Raw genomic sequence first — 22,056 nt, forward strand, 5'->3', positions numbered from 1 at the left:
AATCCAAAACATCAGTTCATAATAATCCAATGAGGAAGGAATAAAGGAAGAAAAGTTAAATATTTTGGCACTGGAAACTGAAGAACTGGTACTTATGTCTCTTTTAAGAGTGGTATTTAAAATTTGCTCTCTAAAAACGGGGTTATTACAATACATTCATAAAGCAGCTCAGTGCTTGATATAAGGTTTAAAGATTTTTTTATGTTTTTAGTTAAAATAAATTTCACTCTCTTCTTGGACAAATAAAACATCTTCCAAAGCTACTTAAAACTATACCTAAGTTTGTCCGTGCCAAAATAGGAGGGTAAGATTGTTTTAATTAAGCCCCAAGATGAATCTTTTGCATGAAAGAGTGACAAGTGATTCATAAAACCCATCCAGTAAGCACTTCCCAACAAAGGAGTTTTTAACAGGTCAGCTAATGGAGGCCAAGGGGCCAAATCTGACTGCAGCCCATCTTTGTAAATAAAGTTTTATTGGAACACAGCCACACAGACTATTTGTTTAATATTGTCTATGACAGCTTCAATATTATGAAGGAGGAGTCAAGTAGTTGCAATAAAGACCCACAAAGCCTAAAATTTTTACTATATAGCTCTGTACAGAAAAAGTTTGCAACCACTTATTTTCTAAGCACTCATGATTATTGAACTGGATTTAAAAAGAGTACCTGCTGTACCAAGAACTATTTCAGTTCTTCGGGCACTGTGATGTCACCCCTCTGCTGGAAGTGGTCATCTGTAATTTTTATTACATGGATCTTATGCTTGTTTTATGGCGTGGAAGACTGAATTATTGCTTCCAACTCTTTATTCCCCCCACGTGATAGAATCATACATCCTGCCACTTTGCCATGTGACCTTGTGGTGTTTCCTCAGAGCTGGCAGAGGATACATCCCTGCCTGAATGACTTGGGGCTCGGCTGTATGATCTGCTTTGCTGTTAGAATGTGGGCAGAGTGACTGAGTGCCAGGTCTCAGGCGTTAAGGGGCATGGCGAGTTTCTGCCAGGCACCTCCTGAGTTTCCATTCATCTCGACAAGAAGGTGGCCCAATGGGCCGTTGCTCCTTTAGCCTGAGTTTTGGAATGAAGATCTGTGAAACAGACTCGAACCCAACTCGAAACCTGGAGTCCGCCCTACTCCAGCTGAGCCGGGATGAGCCCAGTCAGAAGTGGCTGAACCTCAGCCAACGGACAGAACTATGACCGTAAAATAAAAGGTTTGCCTTCGTAAACCACTGATAGTTTTGAGGATATGGTTATGCAGCATCATCACAGCCACAGTAACAAAAAAGACTGATACATACAGTGATGCTACACACAGTGTTTCGGGACTAACAAGAGACTAAACCATTCCCTTTCGAAAGGGGCCAAAGCCTTGTGTCAAGAAAGAGACTATTTACTCATTGTGACATTGGGGGACCAACCTTGTCAGTTAAACCAGGGAAGGGGCCTATTTTTCAGATAAGAACTGAACAGTAAGCGAACAAAAGCCATGCTTTGTAAGCCAGGCTTACAAAGAGTGAGGCCAAGAGAAAACCACCTGCAGATGGTCTCTTACTCATCAATAGGCCGGTTGCTAGGGAATAAGAACCCCAGGCAGGGTACCGGAGGAGCCACACCGAGAATCAGGAGCTGAGTTTAGATAAGATAGGAAATGGAACAGGACTTGACACTCTGGGAGTGGGCTTATGGAATCAGACACTTGTAATTTATAAGCTGGAATGTTTTTACGCTTTTTATATTTTCTTCGCTTCACTCCTGTTCTCCCTTCGTGAATAAATTGTCTTGTGTTCCAAACCCCCTCCGCTGGGCTGAGTAGACAAGAAGGCATTCTGGTCCCTGCCCAGGCTAGAGCTTTACAGAGTGTGACGTACTCCCTTAGAGGCCAGCATGTATCTGCAGTACAAACTGTGGCACCAGAGCCCCAAGAAAGGGGACACCAGGCAGGGCATAGCTGGCTGCCTGGCCCGACTGCTTCCCTCTGCAGAGGTTTCATTGTAGAACTGACACACAGGCTGTTCTGTGCCTTCTCGGTAGAGAAACTCTCTTACAGGGGCAGGTTCTATATGAGAATAAAAACATCCTTCCTGAAAATATAAGGATATATTTTTTTCTGGTCAAGAACTCAGCCTGAGCAGAGAGCCACAGAGGACCATGAGTTCCCACCGCCAGGGTTATTTACCCTCACACAAACAGTGCTATTGAAACCACAAGGAGAAAATTACCTCTCTGATTCGTATGGATCTGGAAGAAGAGCATGGGTAGAAATGCAGGATGAAGTTGACTTGTCAAAATGGTACACTGAACCTGAAAAGCAAACGAAATTCTCAGTCCACGTACAGAGTTAGGAAAAAGCATTTAAAACATATCTCTCCATCCATGGGACCAGGAAGAGTTAAATAATGAAACATACTATTCAAGTTATACCAAGCTAGAATAAAATTCTTCAAAATAAGAGGACAGTTTTTAGATTTGCCCTTGAGAGTTTTAGTTTCAGGTCTTAACGAACAGCTGTCAGAAGTATCCCTTAAAATTCTAATTTTTCTTTTGAATTTTCTTTATTCAAATGGTTTAAAAGGTGCTTGTGTAATTAAAATTTTTAATCAAGAAAATGCTTTGTCATGAAATTTTGAGATCTCTCCGGTCAGATCAGATTGGATAGCGGTTTTAAAATTTTTCTTGTGGTTTTCGTCACATGAGATGCAGTCTGTAGAATCCAACCACCCAGCTCAGCGATTGTTCTCTTTCTCCCAAAACAAACATTTGGCCTCACCAGGATGAAGAACAGAACTGCTTTTGATCAAGCATTTACAAAGTCATCCTATTTCTATTAAAGTGATTCAAAAGCCAATTAGTAATTTATTCCAGAAATAGAGTCCTAGAATCAACAACCGTCCTAGGATAACATTGGTTCGCTGCAAAGGGCTGGCCTAGGAGGGTCCTCCGAGGGCACAGTGGAAAGACAGCGGCTCCGAAGGCTAAGAGGAAACGCACTTCAGAACTGGAGGGCTCGCTCCTGCAAAGTCGATTACTGTAGGCATGAGGGCCTCACAAATAATGCCATTAAGCAGTTCCTCAGCGGTTCCCAGCGGGTACCAGGTTCTCTCTCTCTCTCTCTTTATATATATATACATACACATATATATTTGTCAGTCAGTGTCTAACCAGGAAACAGATCGTCTGAGTAATTCAGAAAGAGAGAATTAAATTCGGGGAATTGGTGACACAGAAGATGGAAGAGCTGAGAAGGCAGATGGGGCAGCGAGGAGCCCAGATACTGGCAAGGGCAGGAAGACACGCCCCAAAGCCAGAGGGACAAAGGCGGAGCCGGGGTTCCTGGAGCTCTTCCGCCAGGGTAGCCTGGGGAAGCTGGAACCATGGGGACCCTCCTGGTGGGACATGGAATCAGGACGCAGGCCACTGCTGGAGATGCTGCTGGACGCGAGAGGGCTTCTCCCTTCCCTCTCGTGTCCCTGGCCAGTGCCTCCCTGTGGCCAAACCCAGACAGAAGCCAGAGGCGCAGGAGTCTGCAAGGAGCAGAGTGCCCCGCAGTAGCAGGAGGGCAGGGAAAGGCCGTGGCGTGCATCCGAGAGCACTGGGAACGGACCAGCACACACCCCGTTAAAGGAGGTTTGTTCAAAGGAGGGAAAAAAGCCACATTTTTTTTTTTTTTTTAATGGGATTGGCTTTCTTTCATTTATTTATTTATTTATTTACTCACTCACTTATTTATTTATTTTTCAATGAGAGTTGACATTCAATATTATTTTATACTAGTTTCAGGTGTACCGTACAGTGGTTAGACATTTACATAATTTACAAAACGATCCCACCTGGCACTATCCATCGTTATTACAATGTTATCGACTGTATTCCCTGTGCTGTATCTCACATCCCTGTGACTGTTCTGTAACTACCCGTTTGTACTTCTTAATCCCTCCACCTTTTCTGCACAGCCCCACGATGCCCCTCCCATCTGGCAACCGCCAGTTTGTTCTCTGTTTCTATGAGTCTGTTTCTGTTCCGTCTTTATTTTGTTCCTTAGATTTCACATAGGAGACCACGCGTATTTTTCTTCCTCTGTCTGACTTATTTCACTTAGCATAATGCTCTCTCTAGGTCCATCCATGCCGTCACAAATGGTGAGATTTCATTTCTTTTCGTGGCCGAGTAATATTCCATTGTGTATATGCACCACATCTTCTATATCCAACCGTATATCGATGGTCACATAGGTTGCTTCCATATCTTGGCTATTGTAAATAATGCTGCAATGAACACGAGGTACATATATCTTTTCAAATTAGCGTTTTGGATTTTTTTTTTTTTTTTTGGATAGATACCGAGAAGTGGGATGGCTGGGTCATAAGGTAGCTGTATTTAAAATGTTTTGAGGAGCCTCCAGACTGCTTTCCACAGTGGCTGCACCACTTTGCAGTCCCACCGACAGTGATGAGGGTTCTCCCTCCTCCACATGCTCACCAACACCCTTCGTTTGCTGATTTATTGATGGCAGCCATTTCTACAGGTATGAGATGATATTTCATTGTGCATTTCTCTGATGATTAGTGACCTTGAGCATCTTTTCATAAGTCTATTGCCCATCTCTATGTCATCTTCGGAAAAATGTTGATTCAGGTCCTCCGCCCATTTTTTAATTGGATTGTTTGTTTTTTTTTTGGGAAGAAATCCTTAAAAAATTTTAGATATTAACCCCTTATCAGATGTATCCCTGGCAAACATCTTCTCCCATTCAGTAGGCTGTCTTTCTGTTTTGTTGATGGTTTCCTTTGCTGTGCCCCAAATTTTTATTTGATATAGTCCCGTTTGTTTATTTTTTCTTTTGCTTGCCTTAACTGAGGAGATAAAGCAAAAACCCACACTTTTAACCAAACTTTTCTGTGGAATACCTGTTGAATTGTGCAGAAATTCTCCTATGAACGCCCATCTCCTTTCCATAGATTAACACTTTCATCTCGAACGCACTAAGTATCGAGCACAGGTAAAGCACTGGGCTGGGGGCTGTGCAGACACGACGAGGAGTAACATCTCTTCCCGCTTCCAAGGAGTCGACACCACCTTTTCCAAGGCTTGCCGTCCCTTCCGCTACTCCTGACGCTCCAGGCAAATAGAAGGCATTTCTTCTATGGGTGACACTAGGACCTTGAACTAGAATTCATTCATTCACTTGACAACACTAATTCTAAGAGGTGAGCCAAGCCTTAAAGCTGGAATAGGACTTAGCCAGGGACAGGAATTCCATGTAGAGAGGCGAGGAGATGGAGAGAGAAGAAATTCCAGCCAGGGGCACGATACAGAAAATCACCAAGGAGAACGTAGAGATTTAGAAGCGGTCTGTGGTTACAGAAGCATAAGGGGAAAGGGTAGGCGGGGGGAGAGGTCAGGGAGGTGACAGCCGAAGTGTTTCAAGTCAGATATTTGCATTCTGTTTACCTCCTCCCCAAACCGTTGGGCCAGACGGCCACATGACCCCATAGAACCCGATCTATGGGCTTAGTCAGCGGTTTAGTAAACGTAACGGAAGGAGGGAGTTGGGGAGAGAAACGGAGGTGGCGGCACACTCAAGATCTTTCGAGTCCCCAAAGCGGCCATGGTTCCTGACCCTTCTGACACCCAAATTGTTCAGCCTCCCTAAAAACAGCTGAGCCTGCCAGAATCTTGCCAATAACTGCCCTCCCGACACCTCCTCCCCGCCTTTTCGCCTTAAGTTAGCTTGAAGAGGGTGTTGGCTATTTGCAACCAGGAGTTCTAAGAAAAACCATCATTCCCCTGAGAATGATCACTCTTACTTCCCAAAATCTGTCTCTTACTAATACCAAGAAGAATGTAATAACAACAAGAACTTTCGTTATGGTCTTTCGTGGGGGGTGCCAAGGCCTGTATTTTAGAATGAAGGAATAGGTTCTAAAAGAATAAATAAAAATAACTTGCCCAAGAATATAATGCAGTAAACGCTGGAGCTAAGACTCAGCGTAGATGATGTATTTTTTTCCATCGTCATTACTTATTCTTTTTAAAAATTTTAATTAAATTCATTGTGGTGACATTGGTTAATAATCTTACATAAGTTTCGGGTGTGCGACTTTATAATGCATCATCTGTATACTCCATCATTTGCTCACCACCCAAAGTCTAGTCTGCTTTTGTCACCATGTATTCGATCCCCTTTACCGTCTTCACAAATGAGGCGACTTCAGTTCAAGGGTCTTGCCACTAACAATGCTGCCACTTCTGAAGTTTTAAAATTCGCATCACCAGTTGGGATCCTCCCCTGGCCTCACAGTCTCTTCATTTCTACACATGAAAATACTGTCTCTGTTCAGGACATATGTGAAGAGCATAGATATTAGAGTCTGAAGTTCAAAGATTACTATTTCGCTTTCGATTTTGGAACGATTCAAAGTTTACAGAAAAGTGGCAAAGATAGTACAGAGAATTCCCAATACTCGTAGCTGGAACTTCTAATGTTAACTTCTCATGTTACATGGTTTGTCAAAATGAAGAAACCAGGATAACTACATTGCTAAACTCTAGGCTTTATTCAGATTTCACCAGTTTTTCCACTAATGTCTCTTTTCTGTTCCAAGAGCCAACCCAGAACTCCACATTGCATTTAGATGGCCTCAATTTCTAACTTAAAAACACAACCAAACAAAAAATGAGACATTTAAAACAACCCAAGTTGGACCTAAATGTAAAGTGCTAGATTTTCTACTTTCGGACAACCTCGTTTGGAGAATCTCCTTCAGATCACAAATAGCTAAAGATGATTTAGACCCATTAACACCTACATTTATTATCTCCCTTTTTCTCCTTGTAACTCGAGTTGGATTAGAAATACATGCATCAATTGTTTTCAGGGAACCAGACCAATTCAAACATCTTTCTGATGCTGTACCACTCAAAATACTAACACACACAAAAAAAATCTTAATTTTTTTCCTTGTATATTTTCCAGGTTTTTGACAATAAATAATTTTATAATCAGAAAAAAATGTTTTGTGTACCACACTGTACTTCTAAAAGGAAATAGGATTCTTTTCCTAATATGGATTCTGGTGGGCTCACTCGGACATCTGATGTATACTCCAAGCAGATCCTGGGCTCCGAAGAGGCTGGGGACGCCAGCATGCACTTACTTTTTCCACTCAAAGCTCAGGCTGACTCAGCTTTATAATTTGTACCAACGTGGAGACCTACCTAATTTGATTCTTTAATATCATTAAACCGCAGTTCAATTTTTTCTGAAATTATCATGTTTGAAATCGACCGCATTACTGATGTCATTTCTTCGCTCCTTCCCAGTATTTGAAGTGTACAGCTATTCCTTTGTCATGTGATTTTCAGCATCTGCTGTGAAAGTGCATAGTATATATTTCGTTGTCCCACTGATGTTTGGCTTGGTCATATGACTTGCTTTGACCAATGAAAAGTGGGTGAAAGTGACATTATGTTAGTTACAACTTGAGGCTGTAAGAGGATTCATAGATGTTTGCTCGTGCTCTGGCCTCCTGGGACCCACCTAAGATCTTGACTCAGGTTGCCACTGTCCCTTTAGACTGGGCCCCAGAATTCATAATTATAGAGCAGGCTGAAACCTGATTAGAAGCCTCAAGTTCAACCTGAGCCAGCCAAGCCCAGTCCGGACGAGCTGGTAAACAGAACTGCATTTGCTGTTGAAAACCACTGAGGTATTGAGGTGTCTTTTATGCAGCAAAGCTGATTAATACACCACTAAAGTGAACTAGACAAAGAAAGGAACTTCTCTCAAACAAGCCCTAACAACCTGTTCTGGAATTAGAACAGCCCATCCGAAGCAGATTCAACTTACTTCCAGGCATCAGTTCAAAGTGAGGTCTTCCTTCCTCAGTGGACATAAGGGAAGCCAGTTTTCCTTCGATCATTTCTCCATCGATGAATTTTCCATAAAGTGCGGTCCTCTCGTCTGGGTAGACATAGGCTATCTTCTCTCCAGTCATCTCCCCATCCTCATTTACTTCCCCTACAAGCCTGCCTCCATCCTGGTGGGCGAAACCAAGAACCAGAAAATATTATATATAGTATATAGAAGCTCTACGATATGAGCTTCAAGAAATTTCTCTCGTGCACTCCCATTAACAGCACTAATATGGATTGTAACAGTTTAGGAACTCAGAGGCTTTCACACGAGTGAGAAAAACATGACATATATCTCCCCATCCAGCCTCGTGCAAATAAACGGCTGGTAGGTACAAGCATGGGGCACAGAAGCCTGATTTAGAGCCAGAGACTCAGCTGCACTTTATAATCCTGGACAAGTTACTGATACTCTATCTTGGTTTGTCACCTACGAAATATGTCATATTTGTAATATTAGTTACAAACATTTCCAGGAAATGTAATCGTGTTACTTTGAGCCAATATCGAATGTGACGAGGATCTGTGGCAAGACAGTCTTACCCACTAGTCATACAGTTTTACTTCTTAATGCCGAATTTTGGATTTCTGGTCTGTTAGGAAAATCTTTAATTCAAACGTACTTAAGAATTAATTTAGCGTACATGAGTAAAGAGAGTTGCCTGCATTTTCTCTAAGAGATAAACAAAAAAGTTTCTGGAAACAGCCTATCTGAGAATCTTATGCCATCACTTTTTTTAGAGTTAGAAGAAAAAGTGAACAAAGATCAACGCATTTCTACTCCCTTCCCCATCGCTTCTTTCTCCCCACTTTTCTTTATTTACTGCTCCCGCCTGTCTCCTTCCAGGAGAGGAGCCAGCTGTGCTTCCTGTTTAAATCTGTCATTTATTTTGTCCCTAAGGGTCAGTAAATGCTTTAGGGCAGAGGCCGTCATAGAATTCTGGATCCTGGTAAGTGCCAGAGACACAGAAGGGGATCCATAAACACTTTTTGAAGTGAACTGGAGTACCAAAAAAAAAAAAAAAAAAATCTCATAAATACTCAAAAAATAATATAATCTAGACTGCAAGAAATATTTCTCCCTTCGCCCCTACTCAGGACATCCTTATGGTACAAGTGAAATTCTAAGACCTTCGTGGATTTGATATAACGATAGTGACACCAGAACATCTTCTAATGGCTTGGTTATGTCCCCAACTCAAAGGTTCTGGGAGCAGCTCCTCAAAGTCAGTGATGCAGGATGACTTCTTCGCGATCCCAAATGCTGCTTACTGAGAGCCAGCAGGAATAAATAACATCGGGTACCTGATTTCTACGAAGTTCCTGGAAGTCTAACTGCTCTTTGGAGGAAAAAAAGTTTATAAACTAAAAAACGAATCACAGGACTTCATAGAAAGAAAAATACTTGGAAGCCTTTCTCATGGCTAGAAAGTGCATTAGGGATCTATTATTGCTTTCTCCTCTCCGAGTGAATTCTTAATAACCCAGCATAGACGGGGATGAAACTTTCTGCAAGATCTTCCTTCAGGCTTTCAGTGACGATTGAGCTAAAGGGTTTTAGAGTGTTTGTGCTTCTTCCTGCCGAAACTAATATAAGCCATGGACATTGCTATTTATTGTCTTTCTAGCGTCTTACATTTTTTTCCCCTTAAGTACTTTAAACTTCTGGTTTTGGGGGGCAAATGAATTTATTTGTCTAGAATGATAAAGCTGAGAGTCTTCTTTTATTTCCAAGAGGGGTTATGAATTTTTTAATTAAAAACTTTATATCACTGCTCTAAAGTAAAATTTTGAAAGAAAGTGTCTTTAGAGTGAGCTTACAAATCCTGCAGAGGGAATCATAAGTTTTTCTCTCCTCGTTCCTGCTTTGACCCCCCCGTCACAAAAACGTCCTCGTCTGAGGTGTCCATGAAGGGTTGGAGAAGAAGCTGCCGCTTTCCCTCCTCTGCCCAGTGGCTCCTTCTCTTGCGAGGAGGTCTCGTTCATTTGGTTAGTGAGAAGGCAGGGTCTGACACCCACTGACACCCATCTTGCCACTGGGTTGCGGTTAACAGGACAAAGGCTGCTGCTCCCATGTGTCCTGCACGTTTGCTGAATTTTTGCTCACCGTCTCTGGGGGCCTGGGAACTGGCAGTGGCCTCAGGCGCACCTGTCCCCCTGCACACCTGTCCCCCTCTCCACTCCTGTCCTCCCTCAGGCAGGCTCTACGTCCCCAGGGGAAACCTGCAGCTTTCTAGCTGCTCTGTCTGCAGCTGGCCCGTGTGTCCAGAGGAGAAGGGAGTTCACACCACATCTACGATCTGACACCGCCATACTAAAACCAACACCGTGATCCCTGACACCTACTCCCATGTCGTAGTCAGTCGATTCTGAGTCCAGAAAGCAGAGGGATGGGATGAGCCCCTCCACTGCCAAGGGACACCAGAGATAAAGTAAGTATCATCAAACAAGCTCATCTGAAAGCTTGTAACTCTCCAGTGCTTCCTTCCCAGGGCAGACAAGTCTTCTCTCGGATAATGACGAAGGCCAAAGGCTAAAATGTAGCTGCGCAGTTAGGTTTCAAAATGCAACCACACCGAGTAAGGTGGACCCATTCACTTAGTGCACCTTTGATCTCCTCTAGGGACTTAATTGATCACAGTCACAAATACAATGACAGGTAGTGGGAGAATCTGCTAATCCATGTTTTACCTCTTTCCTATGGACAACCCCCCGACACACACAGTCCCCCTTCGCTGACTTTAGGAATCACTGTTATATCCACAGCAAGACGCTCACCCTGCGTACCCATGACGCAAGGAAAGCTTCGGTCTTCCTAAACCGCTGTCTCCACCACCACGTCTGGGCAGTAACTGAAAGGACTTCTGACCTACTGCAGATCCTGCCGACGGCATGTGTGTATCCTTCAGTCATTATTTTAAAAATGTTTTACAGGGCTCTTTTCTTATGCCCTATCCCTAGAGTAGAACTTATTTTTTAAGAACAACAATATGTAAGTAAATCTGGCTGGGCCTGCTTTTCTTGTTATACGTGTAACAGATACTTTGTTTTTATTACTACTTCTTCATCGCAAGAAGATAGGGTTCAGAGAAAGACAAAATGTATTTTGACTGAAGCTCTGGACAAAATAAAATGTTAGATAAAATATTTTCTAAGGTCTATTTTCTAAAACATTTTCTGGAAACTCACTAACAACAGATGGGATATTTGAAACGCAAACAAAAATTTAGAGCATCGGTTCCCAACCAAGGGTTTTGCCACATCTTTTTGCTCTAGTAAATTTCATGTTATCAAACGCTCAAAGGCAAGCTCATTTTAATCACCTCGATTTAAGCAATATAAAGCATAAAGCAACTTATTCAGTAGGATTATTAAGTAACTACCGTGTAGTAAGTCCAGAAAGATGGAGAAGGGCTGGAATAGTTCTTATATATGAGAAACAGAATAAAATTAAATGCGACAATGAAATATTCCTCCATCTCTTTCTATAGGATAGCAAAGTAATATTTTTAAAAGTAATATATTTTTTGTCTTTATTAGTGGTACAATACAACCAATTGGCCTCAACTTGTTTCAAGGATGATTAATCATTCCTTTCTAAACCAACCGAAAAGGAATTCATCGTAGATCGCAGGACCGCCAAGCTCAGTCAGTAGCGAACCACAGTGAGGGGAATGAGCTCATGAACAGTTGGCTTCAATTCAGCTACTGTGACTCTCGAGTTTCACAGCTTCACGTTTTCTGATGTAGAGAATGCATTTTACTCTTTATGGTGAAGAGTCAAAGCACCGTCACAAAACATTCTACCTTCCAGCACAACGAGCAGTTGCAAGGCTTACTGGGTAATATATCCAGCACACTCCATGCCGAATGTTATCTTTATACTGTCCCTTGAAGATCAGCCTCCCGTCCGTGTCGTACTCCTGGGCGGGACCGTTCAGCTCTCCGTCCACATAGGTGCCCTGGAGCACTCCCCCGTCCTCGTACGTGTAGACTCCCTGGCCCTGCAGCGCGTCGTCCGCGTAGTACCCCTCCAGGGTGCTGTGAGAAAGGGGAGAACACAAGGGCGCTGTCAGACCACGACTGGACCCTCCGGAGGTAAGGATCGCCTCTCTTCAGGGCATCCTCCTGCATTCCCCGAGATTACTAGGAAAAAAAAAAAAATACTGAAATGTGGGTGGGATTAGGAAGAGAGGGAGATTTCATTCCCAGTGTCCTGGTTCCTATTTTCCTCGGCAGGAAGAAATGGATAAGAAAGAAGCCACAGGTGGCAACTTGAGAACAAGGCTCATCTGAGTATGTTTCCAAGACGAGGAGCGACCACTCCCGATGACAGAGATTCTGGAGTCACGCTTTCCACAGATAAGCCACGCAAGCATGACGGCCCTCCGGAATCCGCTGGTCCACTCAGGGGTCTTTCAGTTGGTTTGTATATAGTGATCTCTAAAACTACAACTGTGGTTTACCATGTGTAAATGCCTACATATTTGATTTAAATCATAATGCTTTCTTTGTCAATGACAGGCATAATTGGATACCAGTCAAAAAAAGTCCCCTTCCATCTCTTTGGAAGATATCCAGTAATTTACTTGAGTGTGTGCATGCACGTGTGTGTGTGTACGTGATCATGGAAAATAGAGACGGGTAAGGAAGAATGCAGGCTAAACTTTGCTAATATCATTAGCAGCCTGACAACGTTTGAGACCCACAGCCCGAGCACAGAAGAACGCTCGGAGGGGTGCTCGTGGAACACTCGGAGGGGTGCTCGTGGAACACTCGGAGGGGTGCTCGTGGAACACTCGGAGGGGTGCTCGTGGTGAATTTACAAGCATCTCTCTCTCCCCTCACCAAACACTTTCAGAATTTCGATAACATGTTTTCAGAGTTAGCCTCACAAAGGCCATGATGAAACTAACTTTAACGAAAACTCTCTTTATGGACCGAAATTTGGAACGAGGGGGAGACCAGTCCAAGTTATTTTTTAAATTTAAAATGTAAGATGTTTAGCAACAAAGACACATTGACGATTTTAACGTGTGCAGGTAGCATTCAGTCAATAACTGAATTAACAAACATTTATAGGATGCCTTCTAAGGAGCAAGCATCGTGGGAGGTCCTAGAAAGCCAAAACCAACACCATCAAACAAGAGAGACTGGCAAATGCTTTGTACCAGGGACAGGTGGACTCAAGAGGCCATGGAGACTGAGGTGGTGGCACCTGACTCTGTCTGGTAAAGTCTTGTGTTGCTTTAACAACTGATAGAATGATCTGTAATTATTAAATGAAAAGGACAGTCTAAATAACGATAGCCTCTGATTACATTGTAATTACACTATTTGTAGTCTCCCAAGGAGACAAATAGTTCCCTTTCTCTTTTGTTTGTACTATCAGTGACAAATAGGCTTATTTTAAAGTGCACTTGAGCAGAACGCTTGCCAAAATAATCAAAATTCTAAATCAGCGAGGTTGGAATTAATGAGATTTGACAGTCATTAGACTCCCACAATTAAAAAAAAGCAGACTTGGTGAAGGATAACTAATCAACTGACATAATAATGCAATAAGTAGTCCAAAACACTATTTATCTTCAGTTTTAGGATTGCCAGAGAAAAATGCAGGGTGCCCAGTGAAGTCTGAATTTCAGATAAAAAACAAATAAATTTTTAGTATAAATATGTCCCATATATTGAATGGGAAATAGTTAAACCAAAATATTTTAAATCGTTTATCTGTAATACCATCTTCAGTATGGCCTTGGATATTTATTTGCTAATAAATAAACCTGGTGACAGCACTGACTGGATTCTCAGCAGCATTCAAAACTGAATTGCATGTTGGGTAGAATGATCCCCGGATGGATTGGTCTGCCAATGTTTCCCAAGGATATGATCAAATCTACAAGGCGTGGCTCTTGAGAATTAAGCAATAATACAAACTTGCATATATTCCTCCCCCCAGCCATGTCCAGGACCTTGTCCCATCCCCCCTTTGCCATGGAGCCTGTCCTCATTAGCATCATAATACTAAGAACCAACTGCTCTTTCCTTTTAGCCCAACTGATATAAGATACCCACATTCAAATTCTTAAGGCGCTGCAGAGTGAAACGTAACCGAATTATTTTCAGCACTTGCCTGGGTGCTGAAAGTCTTGGCAAATTTTTATGGTGGCCTGGATGGGATCTGATGACAAAAGGGGCATGTTATCACAGAGGGTTGGTTCTCCAGAGCCATAAAAAAAAAAAAAAATAAAATAAAATAAAAATGTGGCTTTGAAATACTCTTTCATGGGGAAAATAAAATAAAAGCTTCTCAGTCTGGTGTTAAAGGTGCTACCTTTCTTTCCAACTTTTCCTCCTCCAGAGGAGGTCAGCGAGCCAGGGCCTGCTGCCTGTTTTGTAAATAGAGTTTTCCTGGAACACAGCCACACGCATTCCTTCCTGTACCCTCTACGGCTGCTTTCACATTACAACAGCAGAGTTGAAGAGTTGCAACAGAGACTGTATGTGGCCCAAAAGCCTAAAATATGTACTGCCTCACCCTCTGCAGAAAAACTTTGCTGATTCCTGCTCTAGAATCCTCTGCTCCCGTTAGCTTATTCACGGGCCCCGAGCACACCGCCATATATCTTAGCTTCCATCGACATTTTCCTGGCTCCTCTCCTTAAAACATACGTAACCAAACTTTTAAAATCCCTGAGAACACATTCAGAAAACATTTATGGGTCACACTCTCTTTTACCTCGACTGACACATCTGTATTCTGTTCAAGTATTACTGTATTTTTAAAATTCTCTTTAATATCTGAATACACAAACGTGGTCTTAGGACACATTGGCAGCTTCGGCTTCTCCTTCACAGTTTTGGGGTCTAGAAGGTTTTGAACTTTCTACCGCATAGGACATAAACTCCGTTCCCTTCCCCTAAGGCGTTCCCTTCCTGTCTCAGGCAGTAAAACAATATAAGAACCAAGAAGGAAATTTAAAATGAATCATAATTCTGCTTTAAATTCTCATCTCTAACCAAATTAAATCATGACTTCTAGTCATGAATTGAAACATTCTTTTAGGAATCATTTTATATGACAAAATATATTATCTCTTAAAATATTGAAAACTAAGTAAAGAAGAAGAACATCAACAACGAACCCAAACCACCGGCTATCCAACGAGAAGCTTCGACGTCTTCCAAGGTGTGATCAGCCGCCGAACGGCACACTGCCATGCTTCTGTGCGATACGTGCTGTCTGTCTATAAGGTGTTTTGCCCTTTAATAGACAACCTATGAGTCTGTAGGCTCTGATTCTTAGAAAGGCTCAAGATGACAGTTAAAATATTTGAGAAGCACTTAGTGAAATTGAGTTTTGCTCTCTGAAAACAAACCCTAAGAAAACTCTGCTAATCATCGTTATCAACTAATAACAGTAACGATAATAATGAAAGATAATAACGATAATTCGTCCTGGACCTTGGGGGCATTATGCTAAGTAAAATAATTCGGACAGAAAAAGACAAACGTATGTCCTCAGTTACATGTGGAATCTAAAAAAGCCCAACTCACAGAGATAGAAGAAAGGAGGTTGCCAGGGGATGGGGAGCGGGGGAAATGGGGAGATATTGGTCAAAGGGCACAAACTCCCAGCTGGAAGGTGAGTAAGTCTTGGGGAGCCAATGCACCATATGGTGGCTATAGGTAACAATACTCTATCATATACCTGAAACTTGTTGAGGGAGTAGATCTTAAATGTTATCACCACACACACACGAAGGGTAATGATGTGAGGTAATAATTTCTCAATAGGTACGTGTTTCAAATCATCACACTGTATGCCTTAAACTCGCGTAGGTTGTATCTCAATTATATCTCAACAACGGAAAAAATGCAGATACAGAGTAATAGAAAAAAAACCCAGGCTTTCCTGTGAGCGCCTACTAGGTGGCCTCCACTCTACAAGGTCTTTGCAGATTTTCCCATCCAATCTTCCCAACGCTCAGAGAAGTAGGCATAATTATCTCCACTTTACAAACGAGAAAGAGGACTCGCCAGAACAGGGCCCCTGTGAGTTGTTCCCTCAGGAAAAACTTCCATCCGACTGCCAAACTCTTACCAAGGTGTTCAAGCTCCTACAAGAAAGTAACTGAATTCACCCCAGGACTCCTTTGAACTTCTCCCAATTATAGCTGATGAGTGACCTCAGGCAAAGTTAAAGTATGGAAGAAAGACCGTCAGAATCAGAGGCATTTCCTTGCTTCTGGTGAGAGGAGGCTAGTAGATGGAGAAGAGGGTGGCTCTGCCCTTGAACTGACCTTGGCTTGGATCTCAGCTCCAACCTTTACTAACTAGGGCAATTTGGGGAAGTTACCTAACCTCTGTGCCTTCGTCTCTTCGTATGTAGCGCAGGATTATAAAACCGACTTCACAGATTGTTACGGAGACAACCTCTCCGGTGTCGAACGAATGAGGAGGATTAAAGTTATCCATTTCTTTTCCACTCCCTTTCTTCTTGTATGTCACGAAAATATTTGCCTTAGTCAGAACTGTTCATTAGAATACAGAGGAATATATTTATTGAGCCTGGTTCCAACAAAAGCTGGATGACTGTCAGGGACAGAGAAGGGACTTTATTTTGCCTCGCGTGGGAGGTTGGAATACATGACTTCAGAAGTCCGTTCAAACTCTAAGTTCTTTGAAATTGAGACCAAGCACTTTCTGAAAAGCGAACACAAGAATCCTGCACGGACCTGTCACCTGGAACACACCAGCCTTCAGTGGCTCATCAGATGGGCAGCTTCGCTTGGGTGATTTGGCCAATGATAAACTATGAGGAGCCCTCTCAGCCAGACACATTCACATAGCAAATCGACACGAGAAAATGCCAGAGGCACAGAAGAGTGAAGTCATGGAGCAGTAAATAATACTTTGGAATCTCACTGGCTCATGAGGAGAGCGCCAACTACACAAACAAGTAAAACTGAAAGAATTAACTCATCTCTATCTCAGAATCAAGCTAAAAACCACACGGTCCCCTAATATGACACAGCCTAAAGGCAATCTGCATTGAAATACCCCTTCTCTGGAACCATTCTAAGATTTTGAGAAGTCCTGCTAAATTGTATTTCTATCCATAAATTTTGGTTGAAATGAGATGTGAACAGTTAAGGGAAAAATATATTATCATAAACATGTAGGATCAAGGATGTGTCTATCAAAGTATTTTGCATACTAAATATTTCATGACACTCCACAGTGCTCCAGCGAATCCACCCCAGAGCCCAGTCAGCAAAGCCCATGTTCCCTTTCTCCTCGCTGCATAAATGCCCCTAACTCAGGGCCAGAGCAGATGTTAACTCCCAATAACCTAATCTTAGGACAATTTTCTTCTTTCCTTTAAAAAGAGGGAAACATGGAAAACAATAGCTGCTTGAAAAGACAATTTTCAAATTAAGGGTCAGTTTTCGCATTCATTCTTCCCTCATTTATGCGATAACTTAGCCGGAAAAGGCCGAGTGGTCTGACTTCAGGTGTCTGACTAACTCGGCTCTTCTGTTTTATGTTCTGTCATATAATAAAGGAAAAACTAACTGTTGATTAAGATCTCAAAACCAGCAAACTGTCTTCCGAAATTGAGACAGTAGTACAAAAGTAAACGATTAAATTTATCTTTTAAAATTTAGCTATTTAAACTTAGTTTAGAGGTTTAGGAATGCATAGCTTGTTCGTTATTTTGCCCTGAATATATTTAATTAAGATGTTCAAATGCTTTGCCAACAATGGTGAGAGGGTCGGTATTTTGAAGCGAACGTGTAGCTCAGTTTTGGCACCCTGGTTCAGAAGCTCGGTTTAGTCCATCAACACCCTGTGTATCAGGTCTGTGTAGCAGTCAGGTAACCTCTGCGACGTGGGGGTGAAGTTCAAAACAAAAGAGAGCACGTTCATTTTTTGCATTTCTGTATCTCATGAAGATTTTTTATTCTACCAAGCCCCTGGCCACATATGCGATTGAAAAATAAAATAAAAGATTCTGCTTCTATCTAGAAACTGGGTTAAAAAAAATTAATAGGGCTATTTTCCTGGTGAGCTGAAGACTGAAAATCCTTATTCAAGTTTATCATAATCTTTGTTAAGGGAAAAATGGATTCTAGAATTTTCTTGCTATAAATTCATACTTGTTTGAAACCTTCCCATAAATCACATACCAGTTAATGGCACAGATCATGGTGACGGTTTCACAGACATATATTTAACTCCAGATTTACCAAGTTGTATACATTCAATGTGTACAGCTTTTTGGATGTGAGCCATACCTCAATAAAGTGGTTTAAAAAAAATCACCCGTGTGGGTTCAGGTTTTATATAAGACTAGAACGTTTCCCATCTGTATCTTCTGTCTCTAGACTTTGTGATTTTGCAAACACAGGGTCCCACAACTGCAAACAAAGCCTTTGAGAGGAACGTAAGCCAGCACGACAGGTTTGAACAACTTTTTAAAACTCTCATAGAAACTTTTTGTTTCCTCACTTTTTATTTCAAAATCTTGATTTCAGCCTTTTGCGGGATTTTTTTTTTTTTTTTAAACCAAAGCCTCTCGACTGGCAGGAAAGGTGTAGGGTCCTCACTTTATTTCACCTAACACATCAGACCCTAAAAATTGGGAATGGCGATAGGGAGAAAAAATAATAGACAAATGTAAATTAGGGTGCTGCTTCATGTAGAGAAAACTGGCTTCTCCCGGACCGAATCCTGCATCCCCCTTAGAAAGACCGAATCAAAAGCACAACCTTTTTTCCAGTCATCAGATTCTCGCTAATTTTTGCAGAGACTCCTTTTAAGAGATGTCTCATAACTTGATCAGTACGGGGCTTCAGAAGGAAGGTGACGGGAACCTGCGCCCACCCCACTTCATCTCGTGTCACCGAAGCAACGATACCGACTCCCTTCCCTGGAGGCATCAGGCCTCAGCTACCTGAAGAAAGCTAACAACGGCGACCTCGCGGGGCCTCACCGACGCCACTGCGCTTGGACGCCACTATTTGACATAAGTCTCTGCAGGGTTTTGAGCGGTTGCTATGAAAACGAGTGAACTGGTACCTCAAAAAGAAAAAACAATCAACAAATTTCTTTCCCCTTCATGTTTCAGCCTGGCCTAGTGCTTCCGCTTTTTCATGTCTTGACACACGTGCAAATTATTGCAACCATGTGACACACTGGGGTGACTGGATGAAGCTGTTTGGAGCCAGAAGTGATTAGCTTGACAGAGGAAGGGAGGTTTTCGGACGTGTCAGGCCCTCACGCGTACCTGCCTCATTCTTGGCACGTGGTTCAGAAGCTCCGTCCAGCCCATCAACACTCTGTGTTTCAGGGTGTGAAGCAAGCAAGGAACCAGCAGTGAATTCACCCAAACCTGCTGGACTGTTTTCCTGGAGTCAGTCAACGACTTGCTCTGATCGTCAAACTGCTAGACTTAAAGCATGACGCGCGCACGCGCGTGTGTGTGTGTCTGTGTGTGTCTGTGTGTGTTCTGGGTGAATCCTACTCTCAGCTCCCACACTCATTCATCACGAATTTTTTTAAAATGTCAAATGAAGGGAAAGTGCTGCGAAGCACAGGAGAGGAGACAGACAAGGCTCTACCCTTGCGGAACCCTCTGTTCTGTAAGGGAAATGACACATTTACATAAACGATATTTGTTGGATGAATAAAAGAATAATTGCAGCACGAGGTAAAAATGGCCACTTTCCAGAAGAGAGCAATACATTCGTGGCTATGGGAACAGGAAAAGAGTCCCCCTGGACAGGTAAAGGGACCGTGCGAGAAGGAAGCGCTGGTATCAGATCTCGAAGGGGTCCTCTGTGGAATTCAGGTATCCAGCAGGCATTCAAAGCAGGGCAAAAAAAAGCGGGTTGGAATATCTGATCATTCAAAATGTACAGTTTATAAGCAAAGCTCTGCTATAAAAAAAAGTGGGGTGTGGGGTTGGGGGCAATGGGAAAGAGAAAGTTAGAATGAATAATTAAAAGGAAATTTTACAAAAGCTCTATGATGGGTTGATTCCTTTCCTCACCCCTCGTGAGTTGTTCCCTCAGGAAAAACTTCCATCCGACTGCCAAACTCCTACCAAGGTGTTCAAGCTCCTACAAGAAAGTAACTGAATTCACCCCAGGACTCCTTTGAACTTCTCCCAATTATAGCTGATGAGTGACCTCAGGCAAAGTTAAAGTATGGAAGAAAGACCGTCAGAATCAGAGGCATTTCCTTGCTTCTGGTGAGAGGAGGCTAGTAGATGGAGAAGAGGGTGGCTCTGCCCTTGAACTGACCTTGGCTTGGATCTCAGCTCCAACCTTTACTAACTAGGGCAATTTGGGGAAGTTACCTAACCTCTATGCCTTGTCTCTTCGTATGTAGCGCAGGATTATAAAACCGACTTCACAGATTGTTACGGAGACAACCTCTCCGGTGTCGAACGAATGAGGAGGATTAAAGTTATCCATTTCTTTTCCACTCCCTTTCTTCTTGTATGTCACGAAAATATTTGCCTTAGTCAGAACTGTTCATTAGAATACAGAGGAATATATTTATTGAGCCTGGTTCCAACAAAAGCTGGATGACTGTCAGGGACAGAGAAGGGACTTTATTTTGCCTCACGTGGGAGGTTGGAATACATGACTTCAGAAGTCCGTTCAAACTCTAAGTTCTTTGAAATTGAGACCAAGCACTTTCTGAAAAGCGAACACAAGAATCCTGCACGGACCTGTCACCTGGAACACACCAGCCTTCAGTGGCTCATCAGATGGGCAGCTTCGCTTGGGTGATTTGGCCAATGATAAACTATGAGGAGCCCTCTCAGCCAGACACATTCACATAGCAAATCGACACGAGAAAATGCCAGAGGCACAAAAGAGTGAAGTCATGGAGCAGTAAATAATACTTTGGAATCTCACTGGCTCACGAGGAGAGCGACAACTACACAAACAAGTAAAACTGAAAGAATTAACTCATCTCTATCTCAGAATCAAGCTAAAAACCACACGGTCCCCTAATATGACACAGCCTAAAGGCAATCTGCATTGAAATACCCCTTCTCTGGAACCATTCTAAGATTTTGAGAAGTCCTGCTAAATTGTATTTCTATCCATAAATTTTGGTTGAAATGAGATGTGAACAGTTAAGGGAAAAATATATTATCATAAACATGTAGGATCAAGGATGTGTCTATCAAAGTATTTTGCATACTAAATATTTCATGACACTCCACAGTGCTCCAGCGAATCCACCCCAGAGCCCAGTCAGCAAAGCCCATGTTCCCTTTCTCCTCGCTGCATAAATGCCCCTAACTCAGGGCCAGAGCAGATGTTAACTCCCAATAACCTAATCTTAGGACAATTTTCTTCTTTCCTTTAAAAAGAGGGAAACATGGAAAACAATAGCTGCTTGAAAAGACAATTTTCAAATTAAGGGTCAGTTTTCGCATTCATTCTTCCCTCATTTATGCGATAACTTAGCCGGAAAAGGCCGAGTGGTCTGACTTCAGGTGTCTGACTAACTCGGCTCTTCTGTTTTATGTTCTGTCATATAATAAAGGAAAAACTAACTGTTGATTAAGATCTCAAAACCAGCAAACTGTCTTCCGAAATTGAGACAGTAGTACAAAAGTAAACGATTAAATTTACCTTTTAAAATTTAGCTATTTAAACTTAGTTTAGAGGTTTAGGAATGCATAGCTTGTTCGTTATTTTGCCCTGAATATATTTAATTAAGATGTTCAAATGCTTTGCCAACAATGGTGAGAGGGTCGGTATTTTGAAGCGAACGTGTAGCTCAGTTTTGGCACCCTGGTTCAGAAGCTCGGTTTAGTCCATCAACACCCTGTGTATCAGGTCTGTGTAGCAGTCAGGTAACCTCTGCGACGTGGGGGTGAAGTTCAAAACAAAAGAGAGCACGTTCATTTTTTGCATTTCTGTATCTCATGAAGATTTTTTATTCTACCAAGCCCCTGGCCACATATGCGATTGAAAAATAAAATAAAAGATTCTGCTTCTATCTAGAAACTGGGTTAAAAAAAATTAATAGGGCTATTTTCCTGGTGAGCTGAAGACTGAAAATCCTTATTCAAGTTTATCATAATCTTTGTTAAGGGAAAAA

General features: G+C 42.2%; 1 protein-coding gene across 1 annotated transcript in view; it reads right to left on the reverse strand.

The window, feature by feature from the left end:
• SETD7 (SET domain containing lysine methyltransferase 7) overlaps positions 1 to 22,056 on the reverse strand; it is a 47,944-nt gene that overhangs the window by 14,522 nt on the left and 11,366 nt on the right. Inside the window, exons 3-5 of the mRNA XM_011374297.2 lie at positions 11,760 to 11,961; positions 7,856 to 8,045; positions 2,229 to 2,310 (exon numbers count right to left, since the gene is read on the reverse strand). Coding sequence (XP_011372599.1) covers positions 2,229 to 2,310; positions 7,856 to 8,045; positions 11,760 to 11,961 — 474 coding nt within the window. The remainder of the gene's footprint in view (positions 1 to 2,228; positions 2,311 to 7,855; positions 8,046 to 11,759; positions 11,962 to 22,056) is intronic.

Source organism: Pteropus vampyrus, unplaced genomic scaffold (genome assembly GCF_000151845.1).
Source record: "Pteropus vampyrus isolate Shadow unplaced genomic scaffold, Pvam_2.0 Scaffold243, whole genome shotgun sequence".
Lineage (NCBI taxonomy): Eukaryota > Metazoa > Chordata > Mammalia > Chiroptera > Pteropodidae > Pteropus > Pteropus vampyrus.